Source organism: Gopherus flavomarginatus, chromosome 7, assembly GCF_025201925.1.
Source record: "Gopherus flavomarginatus isolate rGopFla2 chromosome 7, rGopFla2.mat.asm, whole genome shotgun sequence".
NCBI classification, from domain to species: Eukaryota; Metazoa; Chordata; order Testudines; family Testudinidae; genus Gopherus; species Gopherus flavomarginatus.
Genome location: NC_066623.1, coordinates 81,936,640 through 81,961,753, shown reverse-complemented (window position 1 = coordinate 81,961,753; position 25,114 = coordinate 81,936,640). Strand labels below are relative to the sequence as shown.

At 40.5% G+C, this 25,114-nt stretch overlaps 1 protein-coding gene across 4 annotated transcripts in view; it reads right to left on the bottom strand.

Annotated features, from left to right (window-relative positions):
* The window catches only part of ARHGAP29 (Rho GTPase activating protein 29), a 77,108-nt gene that overhangs the window by 28,847 nt on the left and 23,147 nt on the right, over positions 1-25,114 (bottom strand). For all 4 annotated transcript variants that reach the window (XM_050960935.1, XM_050960932.1, XM_050960936.1 and 1 more), the window contains one exon: positions 6,101-6,244. In XM_050960935.1, the coding sequence (XP_050816892.1) occupies positions 6,101-6,244 (144 nt within the window). The remainder of the gene's footprint in view (positions 1-6,100; positions 6,245-25,114) is intronic.

Here is a 25,114-nt window from a genome sequence, read left to right as displayed (position 1 = left end):
TTGAGATGCATAACTAAATGCATTTGAGGAATATAAATTTTTTCATAAATGTTTAACAACAAATGTGTATGGAACAGTGTTGCAATATCATTTGCTAGAGGTCCTTAGGACAAAAGCACAATGTAGCTAATGGAAGGTCTAATCTTATATTACAGTTAATATTGGTAGTTTTATCTTGGTATATTGACTGACATAGGAAAAACCGCTTAACTAAAAGCAAACTGAACTTCCATATTCAATTAGTTGAGATCCTGACATATTTCTATTATTAACATGATTTAACTGAGACAAAGTGTCCTGTTTAAAAAGAGCAGAAGTTGCTACAAGAGCTTATTCTGATGCGATTAATCTTAAATTATTCAATTGTGAACAGTTCTCTACCACCATTTTAGGGCTGATTTTATCTTTTGAATTCTACCAATAACCCCCCAGTCCTTAACATCTCGCTGTACCTCTTTGCCATGTGTATAAGCAAACATACATTGGCTGTGCAACAGCTGCAATCCACGCCTTTCTAGACACCAGCTACAAATGAAACTCTCACCAGAACTTTGCAATAAGATGTTCTGCTTTGTTTTTTAAGCTGGTATGAAGAACTAAGGTTCAAATTCACTTGTGGATAAGGAAGCACATCTCCACAGCAGTCAGTGCAGTGAATTTGGCTCCAAATTTATAAATTGTTTGCATCAGACTAACTAGGGGGAGAGAGAGAGAGAGAGAGGACATGTTTGCAAGTTGTCCACTTACCTCAATGGGGGAGGCAAATTGGAAATATTTAAACAGTTCTATGCATTGCATTGTTTAATCAGAGGCTTAAATTCAGGATTGCTTATGTTCTTTTAAACTGTATCACAAGTGGGAAAATTCTTCATAAAAAGGGCTTCACCACTGAAGGAACTTCTCAGGTGTCTGGTCCGCTGCAGTCTGTTTGGGAAAGTGGCTCGAGACAGCCTCCCCCAGCAAGTGAAAGGATCCACTGCTGCAGCTGCAATGTCAAGAGAAGCTGATACAGACATTTGGCCTGCCCTACTCTGCTTTTCTGACTATGGGACAGCCTGCTGGATGTCTGAGCCAGCAGTTTTAGAACTCTCATCCTCAACTGCCCAAACTAGTTTAGATTAGAGCAACCATGGTGGTGAGACACAGCAAGGAATTAAGAAGTTGGGATGTGGAAGAGGAGAGTCCATCTACTGCATGACCACTGAACAGGCTGTGCAAAGACTCCTGTGATTGAGAGCTCAGATTAAGATAGGTGCCTACTTCCTCTAAAATCACCTTCTGCTTCAACAGCTGGCACAAAGCACATGCTGCACACAAAGCATATATGTTGTAGACATGCCTGTCACAGAATAGCTGGCTCCTGAGGGGGCGAGGCTGCCAGTCTACCTGTGATAGGCTCTGCTAAGGAGAACAAGCCAACCCAGATCCACCTGCAAGTAGTTAATTGCCTACTTGGCTGGGCAGCAATTAATTAGCTAAGGAACATCCACAAGGTCCAATAAAGAATGATGAGGCTTCAGACAGAGTTCCAGAAGACAGGAAGGAAACTCTAGCAGAGAAGGAATTCTCAGGGAAGCTAGTTAGCGAGCTCACCAGTAAAGGGGACCTAGGTAACGACTCCTAAACTGGAGACGTTCTGAAAGGGGAGCACACTAAGAGTGCCACGTTCCTAAGGAGAAGGACTTTACTAAACAGAGGAACTACATGCCACTCTAGAGAAAAGCTACAGCAGTTTGAGCTCTGAGAGAGTCCTGAGAAGGAATCCTTCCCCTGGTGATGGCAGGAGTCCCTCTAGGGAGGGTGGGGGGCTGGGTAGAGAGCACCTTAATGATAAGGAGTCTGGATGGGGGAGATGAGTGGATTTAGATGGAATTAAGATTAAGATTAACTCTGCCCCTCATTAAGGATGCTGGGGTGAAGGCTTGCTTGCATGTCTGATTGGCCTTTGGATGAATAAATTAGACTGAAGGGGCACACTTCGCTCCATACATGTCTCATTGGGGAAACTGAGGCAGTGATAACTATAGTTCTGCACTTGGCCTCTGGGGAGGGTATGAGGAGTGATATGCCAGCTGCCCCAGGATAAGTACACACGTTAATACCACTCTCGTGGAAGACTCCTACAGAATTTAATAGTAAGTGATGCAGGTGGTTTTGAGCCATTCCACAGAGCATAACAGAGAATTATATCTGTGCTAGAGAGTACTGCAGGGTGATTCCTAACCCACAGAAAGCAAATAATAAAGAAAGATAGCCTATGGGCTCAAAGTACTTTTACAGAAAGTCTATAACTTTCATGCTTTTAACTTTAGCAAATTTTTCCATAGGGCAGATTCTTTCCCCTTCACAATGGAGTTGCAGAAAGTGGATCCTGGAACACTGGTGGGAAAGGCAATCTCAAGAAGGTCCTCAGCCCTCCAGCAATCTGGCAAAGTGGCTCAAAAGAGCTGAGCACGACAAAGGGACTTTGCATTCAGCAAATATTATACTTCAGGCAAAGTGAGATCATTTTTATACAAGTGCAAATTCTTCGGGGGGGTGGGTAGGGGCAGGGAGGAATAAAATTGCAAGCACTATTTGAAAGAGCACTGTTCACATAACCACTCATATTTAAATCCCCAGGCACATGAGGAGAACAGTGAATGACTAAAACCAACATTAAAACATTTTTCACTGAAGCCTTTTGATAGCCAGCAAGTGACAAATACAGTATTTTATTAAAAGGAAGAGGGAAATTTAGTAAGAAAGAAAGTAGCTACATGTTAGAATTTAATCAGGTCACCAAAGCAGATCCTCCCAAAATGTGCAAAAAGTTCCATTAAATTTTAAATCTCCCAAAATAATCAGAACCTTGGGTTTTAAAATCTCGTCTGAAACAGCTCTTCAAGAAGTGTGATGCATTCAAACTAGAAACATGCTAGAACTTTGGTTCCTTTCCAGCTTAAGGCAAAGAATGTTACATACTATAACAGCAAAATCACTGTGCAGCACACCCATTTTCCCTGTGTAAAGATCTCTCATTCCATCAGCCAAGTCCCTACTTAGGGCTTGTCTTAATATACAGCACACTGGTGCAACTGCGCTGCTGTGGCGCTTTAGTGAAGATGCTACAATGCCAATAGGAGAGCTTTTCCTGTCAGCGTAGTTAATCCACCTCCCCAAGGGGTGATAGCTGTGTTGACAGGAGAAGCTCTCCCATTGACTACACAGTGGCTAGGTCAATATAACCACATCACTCAAGGGTGTGGATTTTTCACACCCTGGAATGACACAATTATACTGACATAAGTTCACAGTATAGACCTGACCTTAAATTTTCTAAATGAGCTACAGCTGCATGCCAATTCTTCATGTGCACATAAAAAGCTATAGCCATGCTATTGGACCTAGCTGGGCTCACCGCTGAAAAAAGACTGGATGATGCGACTGCACTGTTATACTCTGCCCATTTTATTTAAAGCATGTTGATAGTAATACTTCCATAAACTCATTACTAAGGTGCTGGTTTGTCACGGGGATAAAAGCATCATGGATATTGTAATTTTTTTGTTTGACCACAACTTTTCTGTCTGTGGTTTTAATAAAGCAGAGTTTCCCAAATGGTGGGAAACAGGAAGGTTCAAGGTAAGTCACCAGCCCAGTGAGGATGGGAAGCCCCACTGGGGTGGGAGGGATGGAGAGAAAGTCAACAACCCTGCACTCAGCTTGCAGAGGTGGCTCCTGTCATGTGGGGCTGTTCACACCAGGCATTACACTTAGGTTTGACCAAGTTGGGATTAGGGTTGTGGTGCGAGAATGGAGGATGCTGCTGCAGGTGGTCAGTGCCTCCCTCAGTGGAGTGAGGAGGCAATTAGATTTATATTTATTGTATTTAAAGGGTATAGCTGTTTCATACTCTGACTTTACACACCATTTCCCCCTAAAATATGACTTTTACTAAGTTTAGCATGACTACTCTGCTATTTGTATTAAAAAAATAGCATGACAAATCTGCAGCACTACTATTACACAATATACAAATGTGTTTCACTAAAACATTGTGTAGTAGCTCTATTACTCTCAAATGCTGACAAAAACTGCCCATTTAGTTTCCAAATGAACTAACAGCATATGTTCTGTTTAATTAGCACAAAACTGAACACTAGTTATCAAGTCTATTTCTGGTGTGAGCGTACTAATTACATGGACTAAGCCAGGGATTTAAAGATGACCTGCAAAGAAAGTCAAATGGAGTTTGTACCAATGCTATGATTACCAATAAAAAACAAAAACAAAAAAAAAAAAAAAAGGATTTTTGAGCCAGGGGATGAGGTGAGTGTTTTTAAAGCTTACTCTTCTGCTTGTTTCTTGTATTAGAAATTCGGGTCATTTGCTCCCACAGTGCTGACAGCAAGTACAGAACCATAGGAGTTATGACTTCACAGGAACCTTCATCTCAGGGAGAGCCCTACATGCTTGCACCATAAAGAGACAGAAGACTAGGGTTCTAGCGTTTGCAGTACTTCTAAATCACAAGCAGGAGGAGCTACTTGGCAAGAAGAAAATAACCATAAGAGGCTTTACTTCCATGTATGAGAATGATACAGATAAGCCAAACAGCATTCTTAACTGACATAGCAGCAAGTATCTATGCCAGAGGGGAGGGGAAGAAATATGTTGGGCGTGACTACAAAAGATAAGTAGAGAACAAGAGAAAATACCTAGAGCAATGAAAAAGTTATATAAAGACACACAAGATGTCAACACAGAGAATCCTCCACTTGGCTCTTGACAGAGGAAGAAAAGCAGGTGGGATTTTTACTTACACTTCGGAGCATTCTCCATGTCACGTAGGCAGGGCCTAGTGACAGCAGCCCTAGCTATCTTTACAGTAGCATCCTGGGGGACAGGATGATCCCAGGACTAGACAGAAAGTTGTATCCAAGCATACCTTCCAAGATTTCCAGGGAGGGGGCAAGCCTGGAGGGTAAGGGGACAAAGAGTTGCAGAGCAAGCCTGCCCACAGCCATCCGTGAGGGACACAAGCCACTAGTACCCATAGCAGTGACTCCTGTGCCTCATGGATGGCTGGGCTCAGTTTCTCACTCTGGACATCGCTCCCTGGACCCTGGTGCATGGAGCCATAGTGCTGCTAACTTAAATTTGGACTGTCAGTCCCCTGACAAGGGGCCAGCCCAAATCTGAGTGGCACTGCACCCATTTGCCAGGGCCAGGTCTCAATGCCCAGAATGGGGAGCCGAGGCCAGCCAGGCCTTCAAACAGGACAGGAGCTTTTGTGGGCAGTCCTATAAAACCTGGGACTGCTGGAAGGTTTGTCAAAGGTTAAGAGTAGAAAGCACTGACAGTGTAGTGAGAGCTAGAATGATTATGCAGGTCACTCTAGTGATGTCTCTTCCTGTCTGGGCTGGGTCTGGAGCCAGCTGGAGAACGGCAGCAGCAAGTGCCTAGAGCAGCATGTGCCAACATCTACAGTTCTGATATTTGTCATTTATGGACAACTTTACACATTCATTTCTTCCTTCAGTTTGGGGACTACAAAAACAAGGCCTACCAAGCATTACAGATTTGTATTACTGATCTGGAAGTTTACTCAATCAGAATACGATTTCATATCTCCTCTATACATTTATATTATGAACCAATTGAAATCTGATAATATTAAAGAGGAATTCGCTGGAAGATCATAGTAAGCCTATTCAGGAAGGTAAATCTCATGTTGTGACAAAATATATTAGTGTTAATCTCAATTACATACATGTACAGTTAAAGACTGACAAAGACAGCTTTCAAAGCACTTGGTATTATTACAGTTTGCTTCCTTTAGTACTGTAATTCAATTTTTCCTTTCTTAAAAATGGAAGAGCAAGCTTATTTAATAATACACCTGACTTAGCGGAGTGGTGGGGGAAGAGACGATAAAACGTACTGGACTACTCAGAAGTTTAAAATAATTTGTATAAGGGTATTTTCCTTTTGCAAATATGCAATCTAGGTCAAAGTTTTATTTGTTCCATAGCTAATATACTGAAGTAACAGACCTTGGTGATATAAATTACTAGTTCCCCATTTTTCCTGAATTTGAGAGGTGATATTTCCTTACCTTTCACCTTTGCGATGACTGTTCCTGCAGCACTAAGAATGTCAACTGAATTGAGAGTCTGATGTTTATGTATCACTGCCTTTAGGACACGCAGCAGCTCCCCTAAACGTTCATGAACAACATGATGCAGACAGCTTTCATTTTCTGAAAGAGAGATTTTAAAAAATTGGGTCAAAGAAATTAGAAAACTATCCTTGACTTCTGTAAGTCCAGACTCACAGTGACATTCAAGTCTTTTGGGTTGTGTTCCCTGCAGTGGTTTGCACTGAAAATTCAACTTCACTAATACGTTCTAAGCTAACAAAAGTTACTCTGTGTGTTGGTATTTGCCAGTAGTTTTTTTGCTTTAACTTCCCCAAAAGAATTCCAACCAAGTCACTAGAAGGCTAGGGATGCTATGATGGAGGGCCTCATACTTAAGAAAATAAACAGGCCGAAACCATGTCCCTCTTGTTCCCTTACCATAGTATTAGGGAATTGATTTCATCCACCTCTATTTGAAGGAATTCAGGATAAGGTATGAATAATGTCTAATGAAACACAATATTCATTTTTTAAAATATATTTGAAATATGGCATCAACCAAAAGCATAATAAGTTTAGTGCAAGAGAGCACATTAAGATTAGCTAGCTTTTAGCCTAAGCGCCAATCAAAAGGTTTTCAGCATCCTATGGTGCTTAGTCCAGAAAAACTAGTAACTAACAAGCAGGGCTATGAAATGGCATACGTGCCTTTTCACAGCACAAATCTCTTGATATGCAGTTTTTTTGTAGGTATTTTTGTATGCATGGTACAGGTTGAACCACAGACTCTTCCATTCCATTACGGAAATGGCTTTGGTACACAGAGTTTAAGTTTCACATGCACTAGAGTGCTGCTTTATAAGCCGTGGTAAAAAGCTGTCAGATTCATGAAAGACTAGCTTATAAAAAGAACATCTAATATAAGCTGATTCACTTCCCTGTTGAGCCAAAAGGGATGACGACTTACTGTGAAGTTTGTGGTAACAGCAACAGAAATCAATACACGGTTACCTAAATGGTAGTTTCAGAACATCTGAACAGTTTTGGCCTCACTGTAAAAAGTTGCTCTGGGTTAAAATACCAACATGTTGTTGGTGGGTCAGTGTGATGTAACTACTGGGATGGATCGATTTTCTGTCACATAGTGGCTACAGGATAAATCATAGCCTTTTATAGAAGGACATGGTAAGTCTTCAGTCCCAACATCAGGATAAAGAGGTTTCCAGCTCAAACACATAGATAGCTCTGGGCTTCGGGTTCCACATCCCAACTGAGCAAATCCCATAGAGATGTTATATCAGGTAACCTTTCTGATTGAAAAATTGCATAGCATTTGATCAAATGGTGGTCATACTCGGAATCTATTTTAAGAATTTCAATGTTTTATGTTTCGGGTTAAATGTATTACATACAGCTTCACCACAACTGCAGATCTTCCTTTCGTATTAGAAAAAATAACCGCAAAAATCTGCAACCTCACATACTTAATTGGATCTGGAAAACCTTCCTGACAGTGAGAGTCTAAAGAAGCTCAATCTATTTAGTTTATCCAAGAGAAGGTTAAGTGTCGGCTTGCTCTTAGTCTACAAATATCTACATGAAGATTTCTCACAATAGAGGATTAAAAAAAGCGGAGTGTGTGTGAGAGAGAGAGAGACAAAGACATAACAAAATCTAATACCTGGAAGCTGAAGCTAGACAAATTCAGACAAGAAATAAGAAGAACATTTTAAAAATGTTAATAATTAACCATTGGAGCAAATAGAGCATCTTTCTAAAAATAAAGATACTCTCTAGCTTGAATCAAACTCATAACGTCTGGTGAAGAACCGCTTGGAGGAATTCTTTGATTTGTGTTATACAGGAGGTCAGACTAGACAATCACAGTAGTCCCTCAGGCCTCAGTCCATGGGCTTGTCTTCACTACCAGGATAAGTCGAACTAAGTTACGCTACTCCAGCTACATGACTAATGTAGCTTAGGTCGATTTACCCGTGTCCTCACTGCGCTCTGTCAACGGGAGATACACTCCAGTTGACCTCCCTTACTCTTCTCTGAGAGTTGGAGTACTGGGGTCAACCGGAGAGTGCTCTGCCGTCAATTTAGTGGGTCTTCACTAGACTATTAACTACTATTTGAGGTTGGGGGCAGTTATAGAAAAGGAGCAGCAGGGAAAAAAAAAATAGATGGTAGCGCAATACTGACCTATACTGAAAGTAAAAATTGGATCACAACGGTATCCAAACAATCCCAAGAGAGTGCTGTATTATTAATCATCAACTCATTCTAAAGCAATTTGGAGCCTGAAGAATTAGACAGTCTATAAAACCACATTCCATTTATGCATTAAAAGTAACATCTGTAAAAACAAAATATTTTCAAGCCAAAAATTACAGACAGTTAAAATACAACTGGTGCCAAACTCAAGTTTCAAATACATATTAAAGTCTACACTTTAATACATTGGAGTATGAACACATTTTCTACTTAAGTCTCTCTAAAAGAGAAATTTGGCTAGGCTCATCTAACAAAACAGTAAAAAAAGCTCTGTTCAGTGGCTAAAACTGCCATCTGTTTGCATTATGATACTGCACTATTTTGTTTTCAAAAATATTTGAAAAAAACATTTATGGTTTCCAGTGGCAGGAAAAGACAAAAAGGTTTGTGATGAAAGTAATGCTGACAGAAAAATGCCATCATGAACTATGGGTGAACTGCAGTCAGCAATTTTAATTCATCCAGGACAGGAAGTCTCTTGTGTTATTGTCCATTTGGGGAAAATATATAATACTAGGGAAAGAAACAAAAGTGCAATATGCCAGGTTAATAAAAATAGAATTTCTATTACCAAGCTGCCCTGTATAGTTCAATTATCACCTTAGAAGAGAAAAAATACAGTTTACAATGAAGACAATGCCCAGAACAATGTAAAACAAGTTTCTATGCAGACTCAATCTCACTCTACTTTCAAGAAGTCATGTGATCATATTTGCTTTCAATTTGTCTTCCTCCTTCTCTCCCCCACCATCCAATTTACCTTATGTACTGGAAGACAAATGAGAATTTCCTCCATCAGTGAATATTGCATCAAGTTCAAGCCCTCTATCCTTATTGTTCTGGGCTGCAATATCTAAAAGAACACTTAGGTTTCTAGAATGAGAACTGTGACAGACTACTCTGAACTATCGAACTATTGCAGAGGTTAAGCTGGCTTATGTAAAAGAAAAGAGTTGGAGACCTCCTGCAACAAACATTGGCCCTCTTGATCTCCTAAATGAAAAGATATGGCTGTGAATCCAGGACTTTTTCTGCTTCCTTCACTATCACTCCTCATAGTGAAAGTTTTGTTTTTTAAAGTTATATCAGCAACACAACACCAGACATTTTCCAAAGGATGCAAGAGGCCTGGATTGTGTGTGTGTGTGTGTGGTGAGAAATCCAACCCCCAAACGTGACTAGAGATGTGGCAGTTATCTTTTGTTTTGGGTTTTTGTTTTTTGCAAATCAAGTCTAAAGGTGTTCTCACAAAGCTAAGAAAGTGGGTTTTTTTAGACATTAAAGAGTTCAGTAGCTTGCCTATGACAGATAAACTTTGGTTTGAATTCAACACCTGCCTTTCTCTAGTAGAAAACAAAACCATCCTAAAATTAAAATACAGCCATAAGAAACGTCATTTTCAGACTAGGTATGGAGAAGGGGAATCAGAATAAATGTATCAATCACAAACCAGGCTAAAATGTGATCAGTATTGCCAGCCAGTCTTTTCTCCAAAGTTTTCAGCAAGTCTTTAGTTCAGAAGGCAATATAAGCTAAATGGCTGAAAAGCATATAAGAATATTACTAAAACTTTGTCAGCACATAGTTTAGTCTTCAGTTCCAAAGACACCAGGAATTCCAATCTCCCATTGCTTTATGGCTACTCATTTATCTTCATCAGTGTCAGAATGCTACAAGTTACCCTATTTTCAAATTTTGGACACACTTCTCAAAGGCAAGCTTTTGTCTAATAAAGATTAGCTAGCGATAACAGCCTTGCAACTATGGATTCCGCTCATCCAAAACAAAATAAAGTTCTATAATCAAGCTTGTCAGCTTCAACATAACTTCCTGCCAAGTCAGTTTCAATTACATTACATACAGTTGGGAAAAGCACTGTGGTATCAGTGGGGTCAAGTATTGTTTTGTTTCCCGTGACTTTTCACCAAGCCCAAACGTTTTATGAAAAGTTGTATGTTCCAAGAAGTGTTTTTGAAAACAAGTTACACAAGGGGTAAAATGCAGAGATTAAAATTAAGATTACATTATGCTTTGTTTAAAAGCAAAGAAAAGATATGGTTAGCTGCCACATTTCCTACATTGTTCTTTAAATCTATGCAGGAGATCAAATATTAGAATCAATTTAACAGTTTCTGTTTATGGATTTTCTGCAGAGCTCTTTAGCAATATCACTTTGGACTATCATCCATGTGCATTATTATGGAAGATACACACTAAATTATAAACTAGGAAGCAACTTCCAAACTATTCAGACCCAAAGCTTTTAATGAAGATTTCAGTTTAATATGAAGTTGTACATGATAGATTCAAAGTTACCACAAGGCCTATTACCTCTGCTCACTGGTATACTCCAAATGTTAACAGAGGAAATATATCTGGGCAAACTATAGGTTTTTTTTTTTTTTTTTTTTAAGATGCCAGCCCTCACGAAGTGAGATTTTAAACAGAAATTTATCAAATTTATCAGAAATTTCCATTCCAGAATCATGGACAGTAGAGGCTGGCTCCCCCTAGACACCAATATTGAGTAAATGCTGTTTCCATTAAATTCTTCAGAAGGATTAAAATATATTATCAGCAATTACACCATCTAGATCACATATTGAAAACCAGCATCAAAACAAAACAGATCTATTTAAAGACAACTTTATTCTGAAGTCTCATTCATGCCAACTCAGTCAACTCCCATACTGTTTAGTAGGAAACAATCAGCATTCTGATCTGCACTGGTCCAGACTATGAGACTCCCCAATGAGCATCGCAGACTAAGCAAAATGATTGTGCAACAATGAACTATGCTGAAACTGTCTAACCCAGGCATCTGCAGGTTTTGGAAGATGTCCAAGATTAGCCCATCCTCATTTTTGTCTTTTCCCTCACCAGCCACACTGACTGACAAGACTCTATCGCATTACTGTCTAATCTGCCAGAGGTCATGATCAGTTGTAGTCAAACACTGAAATTATTTCTTAATGTTCTTTAATATTGCTATAGATCAGCATAATATATGGCCAAATCAAAAAGTTACCATTGCTCTTTAGTTGAGTCCTATGAGACATTCTTATCAGACAAGCAATCAGTGCAACTCCTAAAGGTATGTCTAAGGATAGTCATATTTGACATGAGGTTTTGAAAAGTTTAATAACTATCAGAAGACACTTTAAGATGCTTAGATGGATAGATGCATAAAGGTACACTAGTGTGTGTTGATTCCGAACGCACATGTATGTTTCTGTACACCATACAATAACTAAGGGAATATCTACACTTGAAAGTTAATTCAGACTAATATGAGGCATGAATTTTAAGTGCAATAGGTATTCCTGTCCATGTGTAGACAAACCTTAACCAAATCAACAACATACATTTAGCTCCCAAAACAGGAAACAGAAATCATGCTCGGAGGAAGCCACCGGAAATTAACGGAATAGAAAAAAATATGTTCATGCAGTCACAAGGTTAACTCTGAATTTTGTCATTTTAAGGCAATCTGTGATGTCTACTGTCAGTGTAGCATTTCAGAGGAGATCCTCGGTGATTAAATATCAAGATATTTCAGGATTTTGAAACTTCTGATCCTACACAAGCCTATTTTTCAATTTTAAAAATGTAATTATTGCTTTACTATCACCATAAGAGTGAATGGGTAAGATATCCCTCCACCAAGGCCAACATAATATTGCTGCTACCCAACAAAAAGTCCAATCAGCTGAAAGACTGACACAGGTGGTGTTATTCTGCTGTCAGCATACTAGCACACAGGTCACAGCTTGCTGTTAAGGTTTCACAACAGTTGCCATTATAAGCTTGTGGTCTCAGGCCAGGTCCACACTACAGCGTTAAATCGATTTAAACAGCGTTAAATCGATTTAACGCTGTAACCGTCCACACTACAAGGCACTTAAAATCGATTTTAAGGGGTCTTAAAATCGATTTCTGTACTCCAGCTAAACGAAAGGAGTAACCCTAAAATCGATATTACTAAATCGATTTAGGGTTAGTGTGGACGGAAATCGAAGTTATTGGTCCCATTCTTTTACTGAGCTACCCAGAGTGCACTGCTCTGGAAATCGATGGTATCCTGGGACCATGGAAGCACACCACCGAAGTAATGTGCCCTAGTGTGGATGCGTAAAATCGATTTTATAAAACCTGTTTTATAAAATTGATTTTACTAATATCGATTTTAAGCTGTAGTGTGGACGTACCCTCAGACAATCAAGTTTCTACGTCTGTCTTGCAGACAGTTTCCCCAGGAACTTCCCATTCTGCAACTCAAACCATCCCTACAGAGTCACACTGAATTAAGGACCGAGGAAGCAAGATACCATTTCTGGTTTGAGGCCCTTGCCTCTGCCCCAAAGTGATTTTTTGGGGAGGAAAGAAGCAAATAATTAACTGTTTTTGAGCAGAAGGAGGTTGAAGTGTAAAGAAGGATATATTTTCTATTACTATAAAAAAGTCTCTAATCACTTTTGAACAGCCCAACAGCTGAAATATCTAGGGGTTGAAAGGTGAAGTCTGGCACGGAAAAGCCCTTACTGGGAACAGAAACTAACTACAGAAAAAAAAAAGTTTTGATTTGATCAAGTTACAAGTCAAACAAAAAAAACCACGTAACATGCAAACTTCCCCCTAAGATCAAAGAAACTGTAATTAATTACATTTGAGAAACAGAATAGAATTATGTAATTAGAGATTACTATAGTTGTATATTCAAAAGGGCATATGTTTAAGTTATGCACCTAACCTTATCTTTGGCATTTCCTCATTTCGGAGTACTTAGCAGGAGGTCCCACACTTTCGGCTTGCCTATATGAATATAGTTTGCAGCAAGCTAGAGTGTAACTCTATCCCACACTAGACTGCCATGTACTAAGTGCCTGCTAAGTGATGCCATTCAATCTACTCCCATTTCAAAGTGGGGTAAATCAAAGCGCACTACAGATTTTTTTAGTATGGCGGTAGGCTCCACACCGACATTTAGTGCATTGCCCACTAGCACAGGGTAGACTTACACCTCAGCTTGCTGCAAACTAAGCATTTGTATAGAGAAGCCTTTTTATAGATTGTGAAGGCTGAGCTTATTGCACACACCAGGGGCTTCTTGCATTTCTCCTCCCTAGTTCCCTATGCATCTCCCATTACACTTTATTTCAGGGACTCCCTGCAACTTCCCCTGCTCCATCCCCAATTCTTCTCCACAAGCCACGGACTCTGAACCCCCTTCCTCACATGCCAGGGTCTCATATTCCTTCCCTCCCCATTTGAGGGGCTGTGTGCACATCCCCACTTCCTCCTTCTCCCCATCACCACCATTCTTTCCATCTGAGAGATAAGTCATTCAGAGTGGAAGGATGGGAAGATATGAGATGAGGAACTATGGCTGGAAAGCATTATTGGGTGCCATCAGCCACATCTTTGATCTTCAAAACAACTTGAGAACCAATGTTCTGTGGTTCTGTTAATCAGATGGCTGAGCTCCCTGTGTCTCCCGTTTTTCCCCTTTCTGTTTTCCAATTTCCCTCCAAATCAATAGCATTCTGTCCATTGATGCCTACAGCACTTCCTGAAATTCTGGAATTGATCAGATGCAGCATGAAAGGGTTTCTAATCTTGTGCAGTAATCGTGGTTTTTTGAGGTGTGTCCCCCTATCAGTGCTCCACTGTAGGTGTATCCGTGTCCCTGCACCTCAGATCGGAGATTTTAGGTAGCGTCTGTTTGAACTTCACATGTACTCTCTCCGTCTCATGCTCTGCCTCGAGGATATCTAGCGCTGCATGGGCAAACTGCTCTCAATTCCTTCTCTACTGCAAAGCTCATGGGTAAGAATGCCGAAGTAGAGGGGAGGGTGGTTAGTGGAGCACCCATGGGGGACACATCCTGGAGAACCACAGTTACTGCTTAAGGTGAATAAATCTTTCTTCTTTGTTTGGGACTGTTTTTGTTGAAAGCTATGGAAGAGGAAACATCTCATGGAATGAATTTGAACTCTGGTTGGAGATTGGGAGTACGATAACAAGTAATGCAGTCTGATATCCCTTTAGAGAGTCTTTGCTTAGCGACTCAGGATCCTTTAGAACTCTCTGCAATAGAAAGGAATAGTCTAGGAGATTTTCTGAAAGGCTTAGTTCTAGCCAGATAGAACACCAACGCTCTCCTGATATCAAGGGTGTGTAATATTGCCTCTCTCTTATCCCAGACTGGCTTGGGGAAGGAGGCTAGGAGGTGTATAGATTAGTTTATGTGAAGGTGGAAGATAGTTTTGGGAGGAATTTGGGGTGTGGTCCCAACGTAACTATATCTCTGATAAAAAATGGTAAATGGGGGTGTGCTCTTAGAGCCCCTATTTCTTTGCCTTAATTCAAAGCCATTGATAGTATATTGATGAAGTGGCTTGTAACAGATATAGATATAAAAAAGTGACTGTAAGACTCCTTTAAGGATGATCTATGATGATTTTGATTTAACAAATGGCCTTTTCACTATCACTGATCAGCTCTGTAAAGCCAGATCTTTGTACACAACATGCAGCCATTTTTTGTTTTCAACTCTTTGTATTCAGAAAACCTTCAGCATACTGAGAAGCTATCTGCTTTTATGGATTTGAAAGAAAAAACTGCCTTAAAAAGATTTTATACCTCTAATTCATCTTGCAAGCTACAAGTACAGAAAAGCCACAAACAGTAAACTGGCTAATGCCTCTTTTTTGTTAATCAGGATCATGGTAACCATTAATTCAGCCTGCTCGTTATCAAGGAATCATATTTTAAAAAAAGCACCACAACAAGTTCATACATTTTTGTTTCAATAATGTGTACACCATAATTCATAGCAAAGTTCTAGTATACTACATTGTAGCAAAGGTAGTAAATTCAAGCCAGAGATGCATTATATGGAAAGCAAATGGGAATCAAGTATGATACAGATCTGTTATCTAACACACCAAAACAAAAACGTTATTCTCTGAAGGAAAGGACGAGATCTAATGAGAAGGGAAAGGGAAAACCAGGAGAAAGCAAAATAAGAACAAAACCTAGATTTGAAAGCAGTTTGCAACAGGATGCATCAGTCTCAGGGCTTGTCTACATCAGAAAGTTGCAGCGCTGGTGAGGGAGTTACAGCGCTGCAACTTTGAAGGTGTACACATCTGCAGGGCACCACCAGCGCTGCAACTCCCTGTTTGCAGCGCTGGCCGTACTCCCGTTTTGTCTCGGGTGTAGAGGATCCAGCGCTGGTGATCCAGCGCTGGTAATCCAATGTAGACACTTACCAGCGCTTTTCTTGACCTCCGTGGAAGGAGGAAGCCTCTGGTAATCAAGCTGGTCTCCTTTCCCGGTTTGCTCTCTCGTTCCCGGAGCCCAGAGCAAGCAGGTCTCCTTCCCTGCGGTTTGCTGGGTGGCTCCGGGAACGCGAGAGCAAACCGCGGCGAAGCGGGTCTCCTTCCCCGGTTTGCTCTCTCGTTCCCGGAGCCCCGAGCAAGCAGGTCTCCTTCCCTGCGGTTTGCTGGGTGGCTCCGGGAACGAGAGAGCAAACCGCGGCGAAGCGGGTCTCCTTTCCCGGTTTGCTCTCTCGTTCCCAGAGCCCCGAGCAAGCAGGTCTCCTTCCCTGCGGTTTGCTGGGTGGCTCCGGGAACGAGAGAGCAAACCGCGGCGAAGCGGGTCTCCTTTCCCGGTTTGCTCTCTCGTTCCCAGAGCCCCGAGCAAGCAGGTCTCCTTCCCTGCGGTTTGCTGGGTGGCTCCGGGAACGAGAGAGCAAACCGCGGCGAAGCGGGTCTCCTTTCCCGGTTTGCTCTCTCGTTCCCAGAGCCCCGAGCAAGCAGGTCTCCTTCCCTGCGGTTTGCTGGGTGGCTCCGGGAATGCGAGAGCAAACCGCGGCGAAGCGGGTCTCCTTTCCCGGTTTGCTCTCGCGTTCCCGGAACCCCCCTTGAAGCCGCCCAACAGCGCTGCAGTGTGGCCACATCTAACACCACTTGCAGCGCTGGTTGCTGTAAGTGTGGCCACTCTGCAGCGCTGGCCCTATACAGCTGTACTAATACAGCTGTAACAACCAGCGCTGCAAAACTTTAGATGTAGACATGGCCTCAGGATTTTACCTCGAGAAGGACAAAGATTTAATTCAGTGGGGTCTACGGAAAACATTTGAAAATTACTCTTCTTAAAAACCAACACCACCACCCCCCCCGCAAAAAGACAAAATTAAATTTGTTCCTAAGATAGGTAATATACAGAAGCTAGCAATGTTTATGTACAGTTATGGTACAACTATTTGGTACCATATATACATTTTCTAACATGAAAAAGTATCAGAGGGGTAGCTGTGTTAGTCTGGATCTGTAAAAAGTGACAGAATATCCTGTGGCACTGTAACAGACGTATTGGAGCATAAGCTCTTGTGGGTGAATATCCACTTCGTCAGATGCATGTAGTGGAAATTTCCAGAGGCAGGTATAAATATGCAGGCAAGAATCAGTCTAGAGATAACAAGGTTAGTTGAATCAGGAAAGATGAGGCCCTCTTCTAGCAGCTGAGGTGTGAACACCAAGAGAGGAGAAACTGCGTTTGTAGTTGGCTAGCCATTCACAGTCTTTGTTTAATCCTGAGCTGATGGTGTCAAATTTGCAAACAAACTGAAGTTCAGCAGTTTCTCTTTGAAGTCTGGTCCTGGTTTTTTTTTTTTGCTGCAGGATGGTTACCTTTAAATCTGTTATTGTGTGTCCAAGGAGATTGAAGTATTCTCCTACAGGTTTTTGTATATTGCCATTCCTAATATCTGACTTGTGTCCATTTATCCTTTTACGCAGAGACTGCCCAGTTTGGCCAATGTACATAGCAGAGAGGCATTGCTGGCACATGATGGCATACATTACAGTGGTGGATGTGCAGGTGAATGTACCGGTGATGTTGTGGCTGATCTGGTTAGGTCCTGTGATGGTGTTGCTGGTGCAGATACGTGGGCAGAGTTGGCACTGAGGTTTGTTGCATGGATTAGTTCCTGAGTTAGATGGACTATGGTGCGATGTGTGGTTGCTGGTGAGAATATGCTTAAGGTTGACGGGTTATCTGTGGATGAGGACTGGCCTGCAACCCAAGGCCTGTGAAAGCGAGGGATCATTGTCCAGGATGGGTTGCAGATCACTGATGATGCTTTGGAGAGGTTTTAGTTGAGGACTGTAGGCGATGACCAGTGGAGTTCTGTTTGTTTCTTTCTAAGGCTTGTCTTGCAGCAGGAGGCTTCTGGGTACACGTCTGGCTCAGTTGATCTGTTTCTTTATTTCCTCGTGTGAGTATTGTAGTTTTGAGAATGCTTGGTGAAGATCTTGCTGGTGTTGGTCTCTCTCTGAGGGGTTGGAGCAAATGTGGCTGTACCTCAGCACTTGGCTGTAGACGATGGATCGTGTGGTGTGTCCGAGATGGCAGCTGAAGGCATGAAGGTAAGCATAGCGGTCGGTGGGTTTTCGGTATAGGGTGGTGTTTCATATTTTGGAAATCAGTGATTAAATATTGAGTTGTAAAGTATCTAAGATTTTGTCTAAGTTTTTTAGGGAGGTAGATCCTTGCTCTGCTGTCACCCAGAAAGACTTCTGCAGCAAACTGGTTCAATACTTCGTCAGTCCCAGACTTCAAATCATTATGCCAAAAAGGCATTTCAAATCTGCGCCCAGAAGCATTACAGTTCCAGGTAAAATTTCTAGTCCAAAGAGGTTTTGATAAGCCTCTGAACTTTTGGATGCATACCCAGCTTAAACCTTTCATGTTTGCCTCTCACTAACTGGTATTGGCTAGAATTACTTTCATATAGATTGTGTGAGGTAGATTTTCCAGGTTGCAGTAGTTACATGGAAGTTCTGCTAATCTGTTTCTTGGTAATCTTTCTAATCCATTGTAGAGGAATGAGATTTCACACACTTACTTGCTCATCCTGATCACTGGAAGAAGACAATCAATGGGGCAGGAGCAAAAAAAAGTTAAAGAATATTAGGATCCAACTCTGACTTGCTGCCCAGATGTGGAACACCACTTCCCGTATCCCTCCACAACTGTGATACAGTACATTTTATATTGTACCAGACGGGTAGCCGTGTTAGTCTGTATCCACAAAAACAACGAGCAGTCCGGTGGCACCTTAAAGACTAACAGATTTATTTGGGCATAAGCTTTCATGGGTAAAAATATCCACCTCTTCAGTCTATGCCCAAATAAATCTGTTAGTCTTTAAGGTGCCTCCGGACTCCTTGTTGTTTTTATAAAATGTACTGGTCCATAGAGTACTAATATAATTACACTTTAAATAAGAATCTGATGAAGTGAAAGAGGAACATTAATCCAGATTGATAGATCTGAGCAGCAGACTATTACAGATCTAGCTATAAGATTTTAATTAACAAAAAGTACGAGATTATATATTTTATTTCCTCAAAATGATTAGATGTTTTATCTGATGAAACAGACATTTTCCATTCTGGAATTAGAAGCACAATTTAGGAAAATAAATATTTGCAACAAAGTGTCAGATCTCCACGTGAGTGATTACAGCCTGATCTTTCTGAACATTCAGCTTTTGCAGAAAGACTCTAGACAATCTCTTGTTTGTATGCTTAGGACACTTAAAAGCTAAATTGATGTATCATTTTTAAAAGGAAACCAAAGTTGTCAAATCAAAATGTTGCACTACTTATTTCTTAAAAGAGATAGTAACACATACCAAATGTAGTTTTTGTCCTAAAAGAAGCAGTGACGGGTATGTCTTGAAAAATGCGCACACTTTTATACGTGCAACTGTCAAAAATCCTATGTTTTCACATTCCTTTAAAGCAGTTAAATATTTTCAGCAAGTTGACTTGTCAACTGACACCAGCAAGCCAATTGTTGCTTTGCATCCATTTCACATTTAAATTCATAGATTAACTCTCCTTGCAAGAGGAAAAGAGCCTTTGGAAAAAGCCTACCACAAAGTAGCTTTTCATCACTCTATTTCAATATGCCGAATGCCACATTCCTTCAACTTTTGTATTTTATTAGACTTGAGATTCCAGTCTCAAGAAACCTAGTTGTGTTCAGCCATGCAGTTTAATCTTTAGAATATATTAATTTTTTAAAACCGGATTTAAAGCCTATATTTCATTTTTAAAAGAAGTAAATATAGTACAGATAATTATTGGAATCTCCTTGTTTACCTGCTTTTGACAAGGAAGACCGAACACAATGCTTGGCCCTATTAACTGATAACTTGCTAATTTTCTAGTGTCTTCCAATAGTTCGACAATATACGTTTCAGGGAATAAAGTTAAATGAATACATTGCTTTGGAGCCTTTACTTTTGGCACATTTTAATCGTTACATCAAACACTTGGACTGTATTGATATTGATGTTAAAATTGTAAGTGGTTATGTGTATGTAAGATTACATTTTTCATAACAAATATATTAGCAATGAAATCAAAGTGCTCATAATCCTTTTGGAAAGTCAGAAATTAATTAAAAATAGATTTAAAATAGTTATACATTATTGGGAACATTATGTTGTAATTATTTCAGTGCCTGAGGTGCACATGAGATGCTGACAGTCCCTTGCTGGATTGTAAACTGTTCAAACATGTTCTCAGAATATCATAGCGTTTTCTAATTCTATTTTAAGTAAATAGCTACTTCACATGTTGGTCCAAGTTCTTTAAAAATAAAAAGAAGTCAGTGTTACTTTTATACTATAAATGTATGTAAAACAAGTCAAGAAGGAAAACATTTCAGAAAGATTATCCTCAGGAAGTTGATATTACCATCCCCTGATCAGGAAAAACCCATTCTTGATTATAAAAAACAAAACAAAACCTTAAGTTGGAGACTCAAAATTAACCTTTGCTAATCCATATCAAGAGATTACAAAAATCACTTAACCTTTCAGTCATTTTACATTTTAGCATCCTGATCTATTATTTGTTCTGCACAGCCAATCTCTCCTCTTTTGGCCTAAGCAACTGATTGAATGAAGAAGCTGTTACTTACTGACAGCCCACCTAGTCAAAGGCCACACAAAACCAGGATTATGAGATTATAGGATGTTAGCAAAGAGCATTAAAAAAACACACAACAAAAGAACATAAAAAAAGGACTTGCTACTTTGTACACTTTATTATTAGCGTTTTAGATACTGCGTGGTAAAGGTCATTTTTCTTTTGATAATAAAAAAATTGAGCAAAACTTGAACTTTAAGAAGGATTCAAATCAATATAGTAACCATCAGGGGGTATGAACTGGACAAAGAAGAGCTAAACCAAGATAAGTCTCAGTTTCATTTTACATACCTCATTCATGGAGCAATAGAGGAAAGTACTAAGATATACAGAAGTGTATGAAAATTTTACTGTGGGTAGAATGTCCCAACTAGCATTAGACATAAAAACCTGGGCATGTGACTAGTTCAGTTGCCGTGATGCAATGTGACCGCAAACAGACATACAACATAGCTTTTGAAATAGAGAAGGACTGAGACACTCAAGACCAGTCCTTAGGCTACTGCACAAAGAGCACTCAATTGCAGGAGGTGCAGAACATATGTAATTAGACATGATCCCAGCTATGAACAGCTTACAATTAAAAATGACACAGAATATATGGCAGGAAGAGGTCAAATCTGTACATACGTTTACTTTTTGGCTATGTATTTGTACAAGACTGTTCCCAACTGCCACAAAACCTGTTGCCTAGCTACTAAAAACTAACCAATGCCAAAGAACATGTGAGGCTGTGCAGAAGCTACAGAATGGGAGAAGGTGATGGCCAAACTGGGGGAAGTATTTTTGAATAAGCTACATATTTAAATACCTCTCTCCTATTCCCCAACGTAAGGCCTATGTAAATTGAGATTACATTTCCATCATCAGTCAGGGCTGATGTCATTAAGCACGTTAGCCACATCTGACGACAATTTTTTTTTATTATTAAAATCTACCACTTTATTCCAGACCTGTCTTTATATTCAAATTAAAATGTTGGGTTCTATTACATCTCCCTATGGATATCTAATCAGCAGATCAATCTCAACATGACTAAAACAGAGCTCTTAATCTTTCCTTCAATCCATCTTCTTTTCAGTTATTTTGGACAACAGCACCATCCTGCCTGTCATTCAGGCCCACAACCTGAGAGTCATCTTCAACTTATAGTCTAGAAATGAGAGAGATCTACCTAAACATTGCAGATTCTTTCTGTACAACATCTAAGATACATCATTTTCTATCCATCCACACAGCAAAAATTCATCCAGGCTCTGGTCTTGCATCTCGATTACTAGAGTATCACTACAGTACTCTGGCCTTGATACATCCATTCAGAATGCTGTTTCAACCATAAATCTCCTAGCCCAACGGTTCTCAAACTGTAGGCCACGACCCCAAAGTGGGTCGCAGCCCTGTTTTAATGGGGTCGCCAGGGCTGGCGTTAGACTTGTTGGGCCCCGGGCCCAAAGCCCAAGCCCCACTTCCCAGGGCTGAAGCCGAAGCCCAAGGGCTTCAGCCCTGGTGGCGAGGCTCAGGTTACAGGCCTCCCACCTAGGACTTCAGCTTTGTATTCTCTCCCCAGAGCAGCAGAGCTCAGACTTTGGTTCCCCCCTCCCGGGGTCCTGTAGTAATTTTCGTTGTCAGAAAGAGATCACGGTGCAATGAAATTTGAGAACCCTGTCCTAGCCTACTGGTTTGACCATGTCACCCCTTTCTTTGATACAATAGAGAAGTGGGAGCCAATGGAGAGATTCAAACATAAGCTACTTGTCTCCACTTCCAAGGCCCACATGACCTTACCTTCATCTTGCATTCACTACTGACATGTCGATTCATGCCTCCCATCGACCAATGATGTCAGCCTCCACAGCCTACTTGTTAATTTCTGAGCATGCACCTTTCTACATTCTCCCACAGCTTCAAAGGCCAGAAGGAACTACTGTGATCATCTAGTCCAGTGCTCCCCAACCTTTTTTGTCTGGCAGGCGCCAGACGACGAGCCACAGAGGACTGTGGTGGCGGACGAGCATCCGCCGAAATTCTGCGAAAATCAGCGGCATTCGGTGATGTCGTCTCTGGATGACATGGCTTGTCGGCACAATTTCGGCGGACGCTTGTCTGCTGGCCCGTACTCAGATGCCATGATGCCCGTGGGCATCACGTTGGGGACCCCGATCTAGTCTGACTTCCTGTATAACATAGGCCAGAGAACTGTCCCAAAATGATTCTTAGAGCATATCTTTTAGGAAAATTTACAATCTTGATTTAAAAATCGCCAGGGACAGAGAATCCACCATGACCCTTGGTAAACTGTAATAATCATCACTGTTAAAAATGTATGCCTTGCTTCCAGCTTGAATTTGTCTAGCTTCAGCTTTCAGCTGTTGGAACTTATTGTGCCTTTGTCTGCTAATTTGAAGAGCCCATTATCAAATATTTGTTCCCTATGTAGGTATTTAGACTGCAATCAAGTCACTCCTTAACCTTCTCTTTGTTAAGCTAAATAGACTGAGTACCTTGAATCTATCACTATAAGGCAGTTTTCTAATCCTTTAATCATTCTTGTGGTTCTTCTCGGAACCCTCTCCAATTCATCAGCCATCTCCTTGAATTGTGGACACAGCTGGACACAAGACTCCAACAGTGATCTGACCAATACCAAATACAGAGGTAAATAACCTCTCTACTCCCCTAGTCGAGATTCCTGTTTATCCATCCAAAGACTGTGGTAGCCCTGGCCACAGTGTCATACTGGAAGCTCATGTTCAGCTGATTATCCACCATGAACTCCCAAATCTTTTGTAGAGTCCTTATTTCTCAGGCTAGAGTCCACCATCCTGCAAGTATGGCCTACATTCTTTTGTTCCTAGATACATACATTCACATCATATTGTATGCTTGTGCCCAGCTTACCATTCAGCTGTCCTCTTCATTATTTATCACTCCTCCAATTTTTATCTCATCTGCAAACTCGAACAGTGATGATTTTGTTTTCTTCCGAGTCATCAACAAAAATGTTAAATAGTGTAGGGCCAAGAACCCTGCAGGACCCCACTATAAACACAACTGCTCCATAATCATTCCCCATTTATAATTACATTTTGAGATTTATCAGCTAAGCAACTTTTAATTTACGGTCTGCCATGTTCATTTTATATTGTTCTAGTTTTTTTAGTCAAACTGTCGTGCAATACATATAATTTCTCACAGAAGTTTAAATATATTACATCAACACTATTACCTTTATCAACCAAACTTGTAATCTCAAAAAAATATATATCATGATAGTTTGACAAGATCTATTTTCCCTTTACCCATGTTGATTAGCATTAATTATATTACCCTCCTTTTAATTCTGATTCTCACACTTGAGAGAAGTTCCCTGTAATTATCCCCCTTCAGACTCCTCCTTAAAACTCTCTTTTGCGCAATGCTGACAAAACACTGACAACAGTCAGACCACGGGTGTAGCTGAGACCTCTGCCTACCATGTAACCAATATTGTCTCATTGCTTCCTTGTACTCACCCGCATCTTCGTCTGTAGCCATCTGTTGTCTCTTGTCTTATAATTAAGGATAAGATTTGGGCATGGATTTTGTGACTATCAACTCTCTGAGATTTTTTCGGCTTCAGCCTCCTGTGGTTGGGCTCGGGCTTTGTCTTCAGCCCCTGTGACCATACTCTGATTCTGTACATTTTTACCATGACTGCTCTGTGAATTTTGCACAATTTTACCTTAACAAAAATCATATCCAGTTATAATAGACTGTAAACTCTTTGGAGCAAGGAATGTCTTTTTGCATGGTGTTCGTGCAGCACCTATTACAATGGAGTCCTGGCCCACGACTAGAGATCCCAAGCACTACAGTAACAAATTGCTATTACTAATAATGATTTGACATTATGAAACAACTCTGCCCAGGAATGCAAGAAATTGCTTCACTACAATGCTCAGTTCATATCACTATCTCCAATGTAAAGAAAGGATTTGTGTGAACGTTTAGTAAACTACCCCTTCAAAAGTGCCCTTTATCTGTAGCTACTTCAGCAAACAAAATTAGAAATAGCTTTTCATAAAAGCACAGGCTTATTAATTCAGCTGAGAACATAGGGAGATTTAAATATAAAGGGTTGTGGCCAAAAAGGAAAATTTGGACTGTATACCAACTAACACCACCACCATGATAGAGGAACCCCAGACCAATCAAGCATCCAAGTTGGGAACCCTTGCTATAACTGCCTTTTAAGGTACACGTTTTGGAGATCACATACTGTAACACTCAAGAATCATCATGGCTAAGAGAGTGTACTAAAGAATGCAGGACTTAAAACAAAACAACAACAAAAAAGAGATGAATAACTGACACCTGTATTGAGACCCTTACCTACCAGAAAGCATAATTCCTGTTAGGTGGCCATCCGCAAGGCAGAAATTCATTTTCTAACTGGCAGAGAAAGCCAATCAGAATAATTTAGCATCATTCTCTCTATTTTGATCTCTGTTGGCATCTTCATTTCAGTCAATCCTTCCAAAGCTGCTAACTGACTGATTCAAGAAACATCGATGCTTACTTCGCACTAAGAAATGGACCCTCTGTTGTTAATTGGCATCAGCAATGGAAGTAGAGGATCCCCCCTACTGGCCCTCACTAGTGGAAGAAAAAACGGGCAAACCATTTTCACACATTACAGTAATCCCAAACAAGTGCAACAAGG